General features: G+C 41.6%; 1 protein-coding gene across 7 annotated transcripts in view; it reads right to left on the bottom strand.

The window, feature by feature from the left end:
- Positions 1–7612: 7612 nt before the first annotated feature.
- LOC126391488 (DENN domain-containing protein 4B-like) overlaps positions 7613–15457 on the bottom strand; it is a 67412-nt gene continuing 59567 nt past the window's right edge. For all 7 annotated transcript variants that reach the window (XM_050046307.1, XM_050046309.1, XM_050046311.1 and 4 more), the window contains one exon: positions 7613–14238. In XM_050046307.1, coding sequence (XP_049902264.1) covers positions 14093–14238 — 146 coding nt within the window. In that variant the 3' untranslated portion in view covers positions 7613–14092. The remainder of the gene's footprint in view (positions 14239–15457) is intronic.

The following is a 15457-nucleotide window of genomic DNA, read 5'->3' on the forward strand; positions in this document are numbered from 1 at the left end:
CCTTGTCCCCCCCCCCTGGAATTATTCTCTAAAATTTTACTGTTTATTGTCCCCCCCAACTATGAAATGGGATTTTCGCCCCTGCCTGCCAGCAGCAAACTGTTATAGCTTTAAACCATATTTTACTGCAGAAGCCACCAAATAACCCAAAGTACTTACTGCTGCTGCCAAACGACCAGGACTCCACAGTAACAGCAAGCACAGTGAGAGTCAGAGCACAGAGCAGCATCCTGAAGGAAAACATGTTGGATTATGATCTGGTCTTTGTTTTCCTGTCACAGCTCAGTGAGACATTCTATATATATTCAAGTAAAGTGTTCTTTGTTGAGATTATCAAACATACAGTGGATCATAGATATTTGTTTCTGGCTGCCAGCGTGAGCTAACTGAAAAGTTGTCCATTTCCACTTTAAAATGTTGATTAAAAATGTTGCTTGCTGTTACTTACTTTGACTTGGATTAGTGCTAAAATGGATGGTCTGGAGGAACAAGTCTGTCTGGGGGGCATGAGGACGAAACCCCCATGGAAAAATATAACAAGTGTCCTGGCTTTAAACTCCTTAACAGCCTCCAGTGATCCCCGCTGACCCAGACTATTCTGCTCCTTTGTTGGAGGAACCGGAGGGAGGGTGGGACGTCAGAGGGGTCTGTCAGCTTTCTTCCAGTGTCCACACACCCCTGGATGTGGAGCCGTGGACTTTGACATTCTTTTCCCCGGGGGTTTTGTGCCCTTGTCCTCCGGACAGGCCGAATTGTCCCTCCGGACCATCCATTCTAGCATTAACCCTCGACAAAGTACAGACAGCAACCTTTTTAATCAACATTTTTAAGTGGAAATAAACGACTTTTCAGCTAACTTTGCTAGCGTGCTAGCTACACTAGCTAATGCTGCACCCAGGAGCAAACAACTATGATTCATTGTCCGTTAATTGTCTGATGATTTAAACAAAAATCAAACCTTCTTGTACTGGTTCTTCTAAAATTAGCGGTGGTTGACGTTACTATATTCCATTACGATTGGGGAATTGATATGCAGACGCTAGCTGGTACTAGCATAGTTAGCTAGTTGAAATGTTGACTTCTATCACTACTGTGAAGCGATTGAATTTAATACGTTTTTGACTGACAGATATGGAGATAGATTTGTTTCATAATTATGTGTGTGAACAGATCGACAGTCTGTGTGTAAATGTGTAATCTGTAAATATAAAACACCTTCCAAAAATGCAAAAAAAAAGATTTGTAAACTCACAAAAATATTTTGCAAGTATAAAACGGATCTGCAAATACACAAACACATTCCACAAATAAAGAAAATATCTGTAAATACATTAAATTAATTTACAAATAAATGAAAAGCATTTGTGAATATCTTCCTAACAATTACAACTTTCGAATAGGCATTTGTGATCTCAGTTTTGTGAACTGAAAAAACATTTGTGGATCTCAGTTCTACGCGTGTGGATTTGCTTTTTACACACACGGAGTCCTAGTCTATTTTATTTTGTTTATTGTTTTTCCTCGCCTTCATCAAGGTAGACTATTATTTTGCTCTGTATTTTTACATAAGGAACATCCTTCATGAGATGCTGTATGTTCTACGATGTTCAATAATACAAATAAATAAATAAATAAAAAGGAAGAAACAATGTGTGTGTCGTTTATTACATAGCGATGATGTGAAGGTGATGAAGGAGACTCCGCTGACACCGTCTTGCTTGTATATAGAAAAGGTTTATTACAAGAAGTACAGCATCAAATCAAGCATCTAGATTACCTGTGAGAGTGTTCGAAGCCAATATGAACTGCTCTGCATAACAGCTCCAAATACCATGCCTATATAGAGTTTGGTTGTTTTTGTGAACTTTGAGACAAAATGTGACAAGTGACAGAAAGACAATCTAGATGGAATCCAACCTTTCATCTAACTTATCTATCCTTGACCTAGGCCATAATAAAGTCTCGACCTGGGCCCCTAACTGATCATAACAGACCTTGTCATCACATAACATGGCACATCAGATACTACGTGTGTGTGTGGTTGTTTTTTTTGTTTGTTTTTTTACAAGGTTCTATTATTGCTGGTAATACATGTATTGCTTTGTTGTGGGATAGCGCAGATCCTCGCCCTGTCTCCATACGGCTTTTTTTTTTTTTTTTACTTTAATGTTTCTTGAGTTTTAGTTTGTGTATACAACCACAAGTAGGCTATTATAATAACTTAAATAAACCAGAAAGGCAAAGAGAAAATTCAAGTAAAGCAAGCAAAAAAGGTGAGAAATACAATAGTCATGGCTACAAATGTCCATTTTTAACTAAAAGGGTGTGTGCGTATACAGGATCTTGAAATTCATAAGCCAGTTAGTCAAAATGTTTTTTCCACTGACTCATAAATCATCTAGTTCTTATATTTACTCGTACATTTTTTCATTTTTTTCCCATAGTATAAATCTCTAGTATCCAACCATTGTTTTCTTGGTTCCAGGTTCAGTCTTGAAATCTCTAGTATCCAACCATTGTTTTCTTGGTTCCAGGTTCAGTCTTGTGCTAGTTCCTTGTTATTGCCTTCTTGCATATGATGAATTATATCTTGGCCACATATCTACCATAATCTATGACATAATCATTTATATTTCCAAGATACATAACCTTGCAGTCATTATGTGTCCACACTGTTGTTTTTATCATGTGTTTCATAGCACTTTGAGATTCCCCGGAATGTAAAGTGCATTATAAATAAAATGTATTATTATTATTATTATTATTATTGTTATGTGGCTGAAAGACATTTCCTCATATACAGCACCAGAATAAGGAGCTACACGGGAAATACTTCACAGTCTGTTGTGGGTTAGATATGTTTCATATACTTCACAGTCTGTTGTGGGTTAGATATGTTTCATATGTGCACATTAACATGTGTGCAGACATGTATAACTGAATTTTATTAATATTTGATGCCATTACTTTTAATATGGCCCTTGGTCTGGTGGTGGGGGCCCTATCTTGTGGAATTATTACTTATTTTAATTTTCAAGTCTGTGTTTTCTTTTGCAGACTGCTCTGTGTTTGGAAAAAAACATCAATCAATAAATATACATTTTTAAAGAATGGTCTCGAGCTGATGGATCAAATCAGTCACGTTTTAAATGACAGTTTCTACGCTTTTAATTTGAAGGCAAACCGTCTAACTTCCTGTTATGTTCCGGTTCACTTCATGGAGCGTTTAGGTTCAGACCGACGGTGGCTGTCATGTGCTGTTGGGGCCAGAAAGTTCCTTTTGATCCAAACAAAGATCGTGTGTGAAGGACAAGATGACTTAGTAATGGAAAACGTGACAACATCCGCTTAGCAGTCAGACAGACTAATACTGATCATTGACAGATCCATCCATCCATCCATCCATTTTCTAACCGCTTATCCTCTTGAGGGTCGCGAGGGGGCTGGAGCCTATCCCAGCTGACATTGAGTGAGAGGCAGGGTTCACCCTGGACAGGTCACCAGACTATCACAGGGCTGACACATAGAGACAGACAACCATTCACACTCACATTCACACCTACGGACAATTTAGAGTCACCAATTAACCTGCATGTCTTTGGACTGTGGGAGGAAGCTGGAGCACCTGGAGGAAACCCACACTGACACAGGGAGAACATGCAAAGTATGCAGCTCCCACACCCAGGATCGAACCAGAAACCCTCTTGCTGTGAGGCGACAGTGCTAACCACCACACCACCGTGCCGCCATCATTGACACATTATGAGACAAATTAATTGATTTCATATTTTGAAATCTTGTAGTCTGTTATTTTCTTTTGAACAGAACCTTGTTACAAAGGGTATTATCAAAAAAACATAGTTTAAGTATCAAAAGCAAACTTTCATGCTAAAGAAACTGCTTTTCACGTGAAAAAGAAACATTTTCTGTGTATTTTCTAGACAAAACCTTTAACCTGAGTGAAACTGAATCAACAGGTTAGTCTGACTTGAATTTACAGCTATGACAGATAATGACAAGAGAGATGAGATCAATTTAGTTTTTTTAATTGATGTATTCCAATTGTAAAACATAAAACCAATTAGCTTTTGCTGCATGGCTTGAAAAAAACGGGAGAACCGGAGCACCCGGAGAAAACCCGTGACCCAGGTAGACAACACACAAACTCACAAAGGTTCAGGACCAGATATCGATCCGTCACCTGTGAGGTTGCGCTGCTGACTCCCAACGTGGTCCTGAGAGCTCAAGTCCTGTCTCACATGTGTCCAAAAGGTAACCTGGAGGTCACCTGGATGGGATGGGAGGCAGGACATGAGCTCTCTATTGAATTCATGTTGAAGGAAAAAAGCCTCATGCCAATTTTTTCCTCCAGCATGAATCCAATGGGCTCTGTGCACCAGCTCCACTACTTCCTGTCCTATACTGTTGGATTAAGTGATTAATCAGGTGTGCGGCACACCCAGCACACACCTGATTAATCACTTAATCCAATAGTATAGGACAGGAAATACTCATGCCTACTTCCTATAGGACAGGAAATACTCATGCCTACTTCCTTTCAGGAAGTAGTGGAGCTGGTGCACAGAGGTGCACCAGATTAATCAGGTATGCGGCACACCCAGCACACACCTGATTAATCACTTAATCCAATAGTATAGGACAGGAAATACTCATGCCTACTTCCTTTCAGGAAGTAGTGGAGCTGGTGCACAGAGCCCATTATAGTATGTCACCTAAAAGGGGGTGACCCCCCTGCAGGTTGAAGTAAAGGGCTTGGAGATTACTTTGCCCAGACTGGAAAAGAACCTGCAGATGGCGTTACCTTTTCTCTGTGGTGTCATAAGGTGACGTGTAAAGGTGCAGACTGTATGATCAATTTCTGGTTGTTCTTGATACAAAGAAACCAGAACCAGCTCTGCACAGCCCCAGAATTCAACGAGGTCCTTGAAAACTGCCTTGTCCAGGCTTTTAAAAGCTTCCAGGGTGATATCAAAATCACCTCCCTGGACTTCGGCCCATATCTTCTTGGACAGGCGGTCGATGATGATATGGGGGTCGTTCAACTTAATGTTGACCTTAGCTTTCCTGTAGACCCGCGTAACCAGCTTTTCAACAAGAATTTGGACAGAGTTTGTTTTTCTCTGTCTGCAAATCCCTGTCTGGTGTTACATGCAGCACAGGTTCAGCACCAACAGGGTCAACAACCTTCAGATCTGCACATGTTATTTTGAGACATAAACTGACGTTGCCCATGAATGATGTTATCATGGAGCTAGCGTGTTTGATCATGTCAGTCAGTCTGTGAGTCTGCAACCTAAACCGACTCTTCTTGTCCCGGCCTGTGCAGATGGAGGAGTTGATGCTCTCGGAAATCTCCTCAGACATCATCTTGGTAAGGCTCTGAGAGCTGACACCTGGATCCTGAACATTGACGCCCAGAGCCTGAGCAAAAGCCTCAGGGACTACATTGCCCAGTGTGGACGCAACGCTCTCTTCGGTGACCATTTGATTTTCTGCCACATTTGTCAAGGTGGAGTCAGTCAGGTACACTATCAGATCCACGAGCAGCTCCGCCAACATATCTTTGGTGGCCTCATCAGTTTTCCCATCCTTCAGCTTTTGGAGCTGCACTCCTGACAGCTGCTGGAAAAACCTCTCCACAATTGGACGAACTTGGTCCACTCCCAGCTGAGATGACTCTGTTGTCCGTGATGGTGCCATCATGACTTTTAAGTTGAAGCTCTCATCGTCATCATCCTCAGTGTCAATAACGGTCAGATCTGCACAGATCTGTGTTCTTCATGTTTAGATAACGTGACTTTCTTCACTCAGTATTGTGATGTCAGGAGGAATATTTATTAGATTTGTTTCCACTGAGACATTATTGAGTTTATATAGTGACTTTGTTGCTGTAAACATGACTGTTGCTGCCACGGACTGTATAAAACTATATCCTGTGTAGCTGACCTATAAGGAAAGCATCAGGAGGTGAGGTGTGTGCATGTGTGTGTGTGGAGCAGAGGGAGAGAGGGAGATGCTGGTAGAGAGATAGAGTGTGTTGTTAGATACTGTTAATGTCACTTATTATGCTTCTGTGCAGTGATAGCTCTTTTTTATTCTGTTTCTGAATGCGTGTGTGTGTATAGGCTTATATATAGGCTACATATATGTAGGCCATTATCTGGTTTAAAATTGAAATTGAATAGCCCTGTCATAGAACTTTATTGAATTAAAAGCTACAGTGCTGCTGGTTCCTGACTTTTCCTAAAATTGTCTATATTTTTATTTAAACCGTCATTTAACCAAATTGGACAAAAGGCATTAAAAATGTGATCATTTCTACCTATTTCGGCCACAGGAGGTCATAATGATAAATTGATCAATTTATCGTGCCTCCGCAGATCCATCTTGGTTGCTAGGCAACTATCACTGTCTCTGTCAAAAGTTAAACTCCGGAAGAGCATTCATTCACAGATTCAAATGTAATCAATTGTTATATTCGTGTTCTGAGCTCTGTTTGGTGAAATAATTAGCGTTTTTTTTGTGTGATGATCAAAAATATTGAATAAATGTTTAATTAAACTTGTTGAAAGTTACGTTTCTGTGTGACTGACTTGAATTGAAAATTGAAAACGTATCCTAACATCATAAATGCATTATTCTCTCTATGTGATATTTATTATGAGAGATTATAGAGTTTGGAATTTGGGGGTCAAAATGACCTCTCATGCATCTTGCTGTGATGGTCTGCCCCACAGGTCCCCACGGTTGACGTGGTTATCACAGATATCAGCTGTGCGTCCTCTGGAGAAACTGACTCATGATCTCTATCACAGATATCAGCTGTGCGTCCTCTGGAGAAACTGACTCATGATCTCAATAATAAATCAGAGTTCTNTTATGAGAGATTATAGAGTTTGGAATTTGGGGGTCAAAATGACCTCTCATGCATCTTGCTGTGATGGTCTGCCCCACAGGTCCCCACGGTTGACGTGGATTATCACAGATATCAGCTGTGCGTCCTCTGGAGAAACTGACTCATGATCTCAATAATAAATCAGAGTTCTGGCAACTTTGGGAACCATTACACTTTTTCCTCCAGAAACTCAGTAGCACTTCACTGTACAGTTTCTTTTTTTTCAAAACCTATTAGCTAATTCATTCTTAGTTGCAACATACTGCAGCCTTTGTTCTTTTGGGGTGTTTATTTTTGTATGAATATACTTTCTATACTCTTCTGTCTTTATGTCTAGGTGTTGTTTATATTGTAGTTCTGACAGCTTTGGGAACCATTACATGTTTTCCTAGTGATTTTTTTAACCAGAACAATCACCTTTCTTCATCATTCTGATGCTCCGTTTGAACTTCAGCAGCTCGTCTTCACCATGTCTACATGACTAAATGCACTGAGTTGCTGCCACGTGATTGGCTGATTAGTTATTTTTGTTAATGAGCAGTTAAACAGGTGTACCTAATAAAGTGGCCGGTAAGGGTACACGCACGCACGCACGCACGCACGCACGCACACACACACACACACGCACACACACACACACACACACACACACACACTTAGAAATTTGTTGGACTGGAAGCACCACAGAACGAGACATTTCGGGCTCTTCCGTCTTTTATTTTTGTGTTTTCTTAAAAAAAAAAACATTTACAACTTAAATCACAGCCATATATAAATTACAACAGCAAACACAATTATCTATTTTAAATACACTCCTCTCCTCTGTGCTGACTGTAATCATTAAACCAGTAAAACAACCTGCAACACACCAAAATCAAGTCAAATTCCCTTAAATTTAACTCTGAATGACCTGCAGTCCGGTGCATTAAAACATACAGTGTTGTGTTTTCCTCTGTGACACTGAGGGGGAAAAACAGCTTCATTCTGCTGCAGCGACACATCCGTCACTCACAGGTAATCTACAGCAGACAGACACTCAAATGTCACATTAAAAAAACCCCTCTCTTTCAACAGTGCACTTCCATTGTTTTTAAATTGAAGCTGATATTTTCACGCAGACACAGAGTCAGTATTTATTTGCTCCGGGGCACCTGGCAGGAAATTAACCTGTTGGATCTGTGATTATAAACTTTTAATTTAATCACTGTACCATATGTTATACAACCTGCTGATAACCCAGCTGACACTTCCTGTTTTTTATTTTTATTAAGGTTATTGGTGATGTAGTCACTTAAAATCAGGCCTCAGTTTTGTGTATCAAACCTGAATGGGTTAACCGATATCAGGAGGATTTCTCTGCTCTCTGCAACGTAGAAATGAAACAGTCTGGTTACGATGGCAAATTAAAGAATTACGAAAATGTCGAACTGTCCCTTTAAAAGGAGACGTAGCAGCTGAAAATCTTGGTTTTGCTCACCCCACTACTGTGATGCACAAGTATGACCTCGAGTACACGTCTACATCAGCACAGCTACTGTTGTGTTCAAGATCCTTAACCTTGTCAGTCCCAGCAGACGCTGTAAAGTGAAGCAAAATGACCTATCGTGCCTCAGGTGTTGACCTTTGACCCCACCAAGTATGAACAGTCAATCACATGGTGTCATTTGAGTGAAACCAGAAGAAAAGATACTTCATTCCTTTAAATCTTTGTTGTTTTCGTTATGAGACTGTTATAAGCTTCAAGTTGCTGCCAGTTTAACCAAAAACTTGTTGATGATGGTTTCCTGTTACGTTTTTGGCCTGGGACTGAAAGGGTTAAAGGCCTTAAAGAATGACTTAAGACTTACTTAAAGGTCATAGGTCGGTCATTTAAACATAAATATACAATTCAAATAATGTTCAGGTTTTTCTGTCCCTCCATCAACTTGTTTTTGAATGAAATAATATTAACTGATGATAGTCATTTTACTTTATTTTTTTAAGTCTTGTTTTATAATTTATTTTATTATTCTTTACTGTAAAACACTAACTTTGTTCTTAAAGGCTCAATCTAAATTAAATATTCGTATGTGGCTGAGGCGACAGTGAGGTTGTTGCTGTCGAGATGCCCTGGAGCGAGACGGTAAATGGAGCTGCTGCTCAGTGACGGACAACACGAGAATAAACTGGTCAGCTTACATACTGGACATTTCCCAGTCAGGAGGGTGAACATGCATCAGATCAGGTCAGACTGAGCATGCTCCACACACAACAAGTCCTTCTCTGATGAGTGTCTGGTTTGGGACAACAGACTGGACAAAGACTCAAAGTTACGACACATCCAATAATGATATTCTGGGTTAAAACGTAAACAGTGTTAAAATGAGTAAGTGGGGAAACATGACATTAAAAGAAAATTGGTTTATTGTGTCAGTCCGCCTTAAACCGGACTTTTAAAATCCATATAAACATGTTAGTCTGACTGAAATCATACTAAATCGAATTTCTCACAGTCGAACTAACACACCCAGATAATGTGACTAAGGGTGGACAGCCCCGGGCTTTGACCCGGAAGTCCAGTAGCATTAAATGTGTAAGAGAAGAAGAAGCCGGTAACAACATGAAGAAATCTACATCCAGAGCCGTGACTTTTTGGACGGACCAAATGTACAGAGCTGTAAAGTTGTCCACCATGGTACCAGTTAGCAGCTAGCTAACCGTAGCTAACTTGTTTGTCCATTGTTTGGTCTGTGACGTAATAGGTCAACAGGAAAAGGGTCCAATACTAACAAGCTGAAAGGGGGCATATCTCCACCTATCGTAGAGGAGTCGCACATACTTGGCTCAATAAATGGATTCCCCTCCCGTGCTTGTATACTGGGACAAGGACAGTAGGCCAGTTAGATGTCCTCGTCCAACTGGGACTGTAGCTCCACTTCACTGTGACTGGAAACGTAGTGACTGACACAGGAAATGACTTCAAAGTGAGGCGTCTTGGTTTATCCGGTATCATCAAATCAAGAGCATATCGCTGCACAGCCATGGTTTAAGTTTTGTGCTGGTAAATACGACAGTCGATGACATGCAGTGAGTACATTTCTGTATTTGAGCACTGATGTGCATTTGTGTGATCTGTGCAGAACAATCTGAGCTCACTTTTCTTAAACTTCCTCAGGTATCGTCATGTGACCTCAGCGTGGGACACTTTCTGTCACTGATGCAGAACAAAAGGTCCAAAATGCTGGTAAAAGCTAAGCTGGTTCACAGATTCTGAATTTAAGCAGCGGAATATTATTTCTGTCGGTCAGTTCTCAGAAATCACCAGCTGTTACATCTGATCTTGACTGACGGTCTTCACTTATAATTATCTTCATTAATTTTACTGGACAGTTGTTTGGCTCTCAACGCTTAAAGTCCAGTCGAACCTGCTGTCTATCATCAGGCCGTATAGCTCTGGGTATCCAGCGACCGCTACCACCAGTTTCTCCTCCATTGTTTACCAACTGTAAACTTGCTGTCATGACCACCACAGAAGGCCCGCCTCTCAAATCATTGGACAATGGGGAAAAAGCGGAGATGAGGTGGGGCGCTTTTCTGCTCTGAGTTGAAGTTTTTATAACTTGAGGAGTTCAGAACGCTCTGGCAAAACACAGCAGGCGCGTGGTGACGCAAAAACAGCGAGCAAAAAGTTTCAGTCTCATTAAAAACAATTACAAAAAGCCGCCTCCAGCTGCTGAAACACTTTCTGTGTGATCAGGGCCTTATTTGCAAAGGTGCCTGATGAATTCCTTAAAACTTCTCAACATCACACCTAAAATAAAAATCTAAAATTTAACTAAACTCTCGTCCCAAACCAGACACACACAGCTGAAAATGTGGTTTATGAAGTGTCCACGAAGACACGTTAATGCTGATGAATCCCTCTTAAAGTTTCATTTTCTCAAACTCCCTTTAAATAACATCAACAGGGGAAAAAACATATTAAAAAAAAGAATAAAGCCATAATCTCTGTCACTATTTAGCAGCTGAGAGCGTCAGAACTGCTGCACAATGTTATAACCTGCTGATGAAAAATGTCCTCTAGTTAGCACATTATTACACAAACTCTCGGGTTTGATTCAGTCATAAATAACTCTATCTACACTTTTTTATAATACAGATTTTACAGGTATTAGATAGTGGTCGTAATAATCAGCAGTAAATGCAATAATGTGACTTTTTTACATCGTCTTAATTTTAAATTTTAACCTGTTTAAAGGACATTTTCTGTCATTTTGATGAGTAATTACATTAATCAGAAGTTAGGACATCTCCAGCTGCTAAAAGCCGTCATACAGTGTTTTCAGTGAGAATGTTTTGACTCTTTCCGTCTGTCTGTCTGTTAAATAAGTCAAATAAAGCCTTCAACAACTTCCTCCTGTCTAAAAGATGATGATTCTGTTCTGAGAAACCAACCAGGTGGAAAAAGAAGGTAATAGCTGAGCGGTTTCCCAGAAAGCTGACGTCAAACAGCACTTTTAGAGCCGCTTAATGTTACTGCGGCCTCCAGGTCCTGGTGAAGATCCAGATTCAAGCAGAGATGATGAGAGATTCAAAGGTAGTGCTGAATTTCTGTTTTGTTGTGTGTTTGATGCAAAAAGAAAAGAAAGATCCTTTATGAAAAATGTGATCCTGCCGGAAACATCCAACGACCCTCTGACGTGGTAAATCCGAGCAGAGAAGAATCAGTTCCTGGTGGTTGGGACCTCTCCATGAGGTGTTAAGGTAAATCTGAGGGGTGCGCAGTAAGAAAAAAAAAAAACTGTTTTGTGACAAAGACTCTTCCAAACTTTGCTGGATACATTTCGTTTAACAACAACAACCAAAAAACCCAGTGTTATTTATGTCTAACCAGAGGCAGTGGGGGAGCCTGTTAGCAGCAGTTAGCTTAGCGTTTGTCATGTCGATCAAAGGGTTATGTTGATTTAACATCCATCCACACCTGTCGCCATTTTTCGCCCTCTGGCACAGAAAGATGACGCCACTTCATCCGGCCTACAAACGATCTGATTGGCTCAAAACAGCTGTCAGTGAACACAACACCCGACCTGTTTGAACTGCTGGAAAAACTTGTGGGCAGTAAATCAGATGTTTGAAACCTCGGCTGAGACAGTTGTGACCTTGTTTGGTCGTTTCCCTTGTGTTTAGATGGATGAGACTTTTCAGATCTGACTAGCCAAAAGAGACGTCCTTCAAGTTTTCTGACTTTCAGGAACACTTCACCCCTCAAATGACCATTATCTATCAGTTAGTCACCCTGTGTCACGCTGAATTCCAGGAGGAACACTTTGTTTTTCTTGCATCATCACCGTGAATGAAGATTAAAAAACTGACAAAATTCTTGACAAACTGAAATCACAGGGGTCCACGTTCAACAACAGCAAAACTTATCCAGGCTTCCAAACAGACACCTCCGACGGGGAACTTATCCATGCTCTCTCCAAAGCCAGACTCCTTTGACAAAAACAGTTATCTTACTTTGCAGAACACGAGAGGCTGCTGGTCTACGGCTGCCTCCATCAGTTAGTTCATTCATTTTCTGTGACCCTGGACAGGTCACCAGACTATCACAGGGCTGACACATAGAGACAGACAACCATTCACACTCACATTCACACCTACGGACAATTTAGAGTCACCAATTAACCTGCATGTCTTTGGACTGTGGGAGGAAGCTGGAGCACCTGGAGGAAACCCACGCTGACACGGGGAGAACATGCAGACTCTGCACAGAGGGGCTCACCAAAGGATTCACCAAAGTCACACAATGACACAAACAAACTATCTAATCGAGGCAGTGGTCGACCAGCAGATCCTGTGTTCTGCGAAGTAAAATTACTGTTTTCATTGGTGGAGTCTGGCTTTGAAGAGAGCATCAATACATTTCACTTTCAGTTCAGTTCCCCGCCAGAAAGGGCCGTCTGCTTGTGAAGTACTGAGCATACGACTGGATAAAAAAGACTTCAATTAATCAGGAATGTTCACTGTTTTTGGATTCTTCATTCACTGTAGAGGCATGGGAGAACAATAAAGTTTTCTTTATGAATTTATCTAGTGATTGATATACAAACAATCATTTGCAGTGTTGCGTATTCCTTTAAATGATGCGACTTGTTTGGTTGTTTTTCCTGATTTGAAGGATGATAGCGGCGTCTTCTCAGTTCCAGTATCCAAAGCGCGATTGGGCGACCATGATCACCGGGAAAAGTTCAAAACCTTAAAACTTTGATGTAGCTTCATATTAAAACTGTCCAAGAGTCTTTGTCCTCTGGAAAAATCCCAACAGACCGAAGATTTGAAGTTTCAGAGACTTAAAAAATTTCAGCTTCTTGTTTGGTGATTTCCTCGACTGCCTGATAATGAACGTTGACTTCTGACCTTATTTTCCCTTTTACAAACCAAACCTCGCTGCCTTGATCATACTTACAACCAGACACACACACACAGACAGAGGGGTGGAGAGACGATCAGGAGTTTCCTGGACTTGTTCAACTCTGAAGCTTCTCTTCGGGTCGTGTTGTGTTGATGCTCTGCTCTGCATTTTAATCCTTATTTGACCTTTTTTCTTAGAAAATCCTGACTGCCAACCTTGGTCACACTCGGAACAGCAAATCTGACATCCTGACTCACTGTGGCTAAAACTCTCAGTCCTGCAGAAGATTCCCTCTGCTCTGATTTTAATCATCCGGATGTGTAGTTAAAAAAACAGGGAAAAAGAAAACGTTCACAGCGACACAACTGATCCCTCTGGACATGCACCAACCTGAGCTTCCACCAGTTTTCTTGACTTCAGACGACTCCACGTTACAGACCGACAAACAGCTCTCGGCTCAGTGTTTTAACCCTTGGTGAGAGAAGTGTGTTCCTGTACGAGCTCTTCAGTCCAGATGAGCTCCGTCTGCTACAGCTGGATCAACTTTCAGGATCTTAAATGAAGACAAAGAGCTGCTGGATTCACATCGACAAGGCAAACAGAGCTACAGAGGACAGGACGGAGCGCGTCACTCCGACGTCCACCAGGCGGCAGCAGAAAGGTGAAGAATACAAGCAGGTGAAGGCAGCAGGGATCCTGGGTTCGCCGGCTCTCCTCTTCTCCCTCACAGGGACAAACGCTGCGGGAGTCATCAGGGACGTGTGGGACGTTGTGTTCCTGGATCATCAGCATTCGAGCGGCGGGTGGAAGCTGCGTCTGCAGTCGACGGCTTTTGGGCTGGGAGGCTGAGCTCGCTTCTTGCGGAGCTCTTCTCGACCCAGAGTGCTGCTGAGCCGAGAGTACGCCGCCTTGTACTTCTTATCGAACGCAGCTGCAGGGAGACAGAGAGTAGAGCATTATTATTTTGTCTCGACACACACACACTTCATTTGTGTCAATCACACAGCAGCTGAGTGTGTACATCAGTGCTCCAATGAAATGTGCACTTCTTGCATAAAAACTTAGGGGTTAAATACATTAAAAAAGATTCCAATATTGGCTGGAAACTGTTACGTCCTTTCCCCTGATAGATACCTGCAGGATGCTGCGTTTTGGTGAGTGCGTTCCTGTGTGTTTGTACACTGACGACAAACCCAGCTTCTCAAAAACTCAGGGCTGCCCCCTGATAGTCGACCAAACGTTAGTCGACCAGAAAGGTCATTTGTCTGCAAGATTTCACTGGACGCTTAGTTGCAGAAAAAAAAAAAAAAACATACCGTGAAACTCTATCAGGAGCTGCACCTTGTCAAAATAAATCCAAACCTATACGACTGGAGCATGTGTGACTTTACTTTGAAAGGACAGACACAGGAAGTGTCCACACTCAGCACTCAGACAGGAGTCAGGTTAATCTCCAGGGCTGGTACCTGCGGTTATTCCACAGGCTAGTTAATAACATGTCGGGCAGGAAATCCAAAGTGTGGGATCATTTTGAGAAGGTGAAGGACGAACCCAAGGTGATATGTAAACTCATCTTCATTGGTCGACTACAAACATGACGTATCATCTGAAACATGGAAGTAGCTACTAGGGATGCACCGAAAAGAAAATTTGTGGCCGAAGCCGAATAAAATTAAACGCTTGGCCGAATACTGAATACCGTTGTTTAGTTTTTCATTAGTTTTTGCAGATGAACCCCCTCCAGATTAGTGTTGTCACGGTACCAAAATTGGGACCCACGGAACGATACCAGTGAAAATATCATGGTTCTGAGTAGTATCATGATACCACAGCGAAAATGAGGCAGATGTGCCTTTTGTCATTTATTTAAGCAATATCACACGAGAGGGAGTGATGTTGTACTGTGATATCGTATGTGATTGTCTTCGACACTCGGCCTGCGGCCTCGTGCCTACGACCGAATCACAGCATGTGGTGACTGCATGGTGGACTGTGGCTTCACAGGCACAGCCGACTCTGCCTTCTGATCTGACAGTATGTTGCTTTTCTCCAAGTCATTGAGCTCCGCTGATGAAACACTGACAAACCTGGATGTGTGCTCAGATGGATTCAGCTTCTCCTCTCCCTCATCTTCCTCTGATGACCATTCA

The sequence above is a fragment of the Epinephelus moara genome, chromosome 6 (assembly GCF_006386435.1).
Source record: "Epinephelus moara isolate mb chromosome 6, YSFRI_EMoa_1.0, whole genome shotgun sequence".
NCBI classification, from domain to species: domain Eukaryota; kingdom Metazoa; phylum Chordata; class Actinopteri; order Perciformes; family Serranidae; genus Epinephelus; species Epinephelus moara.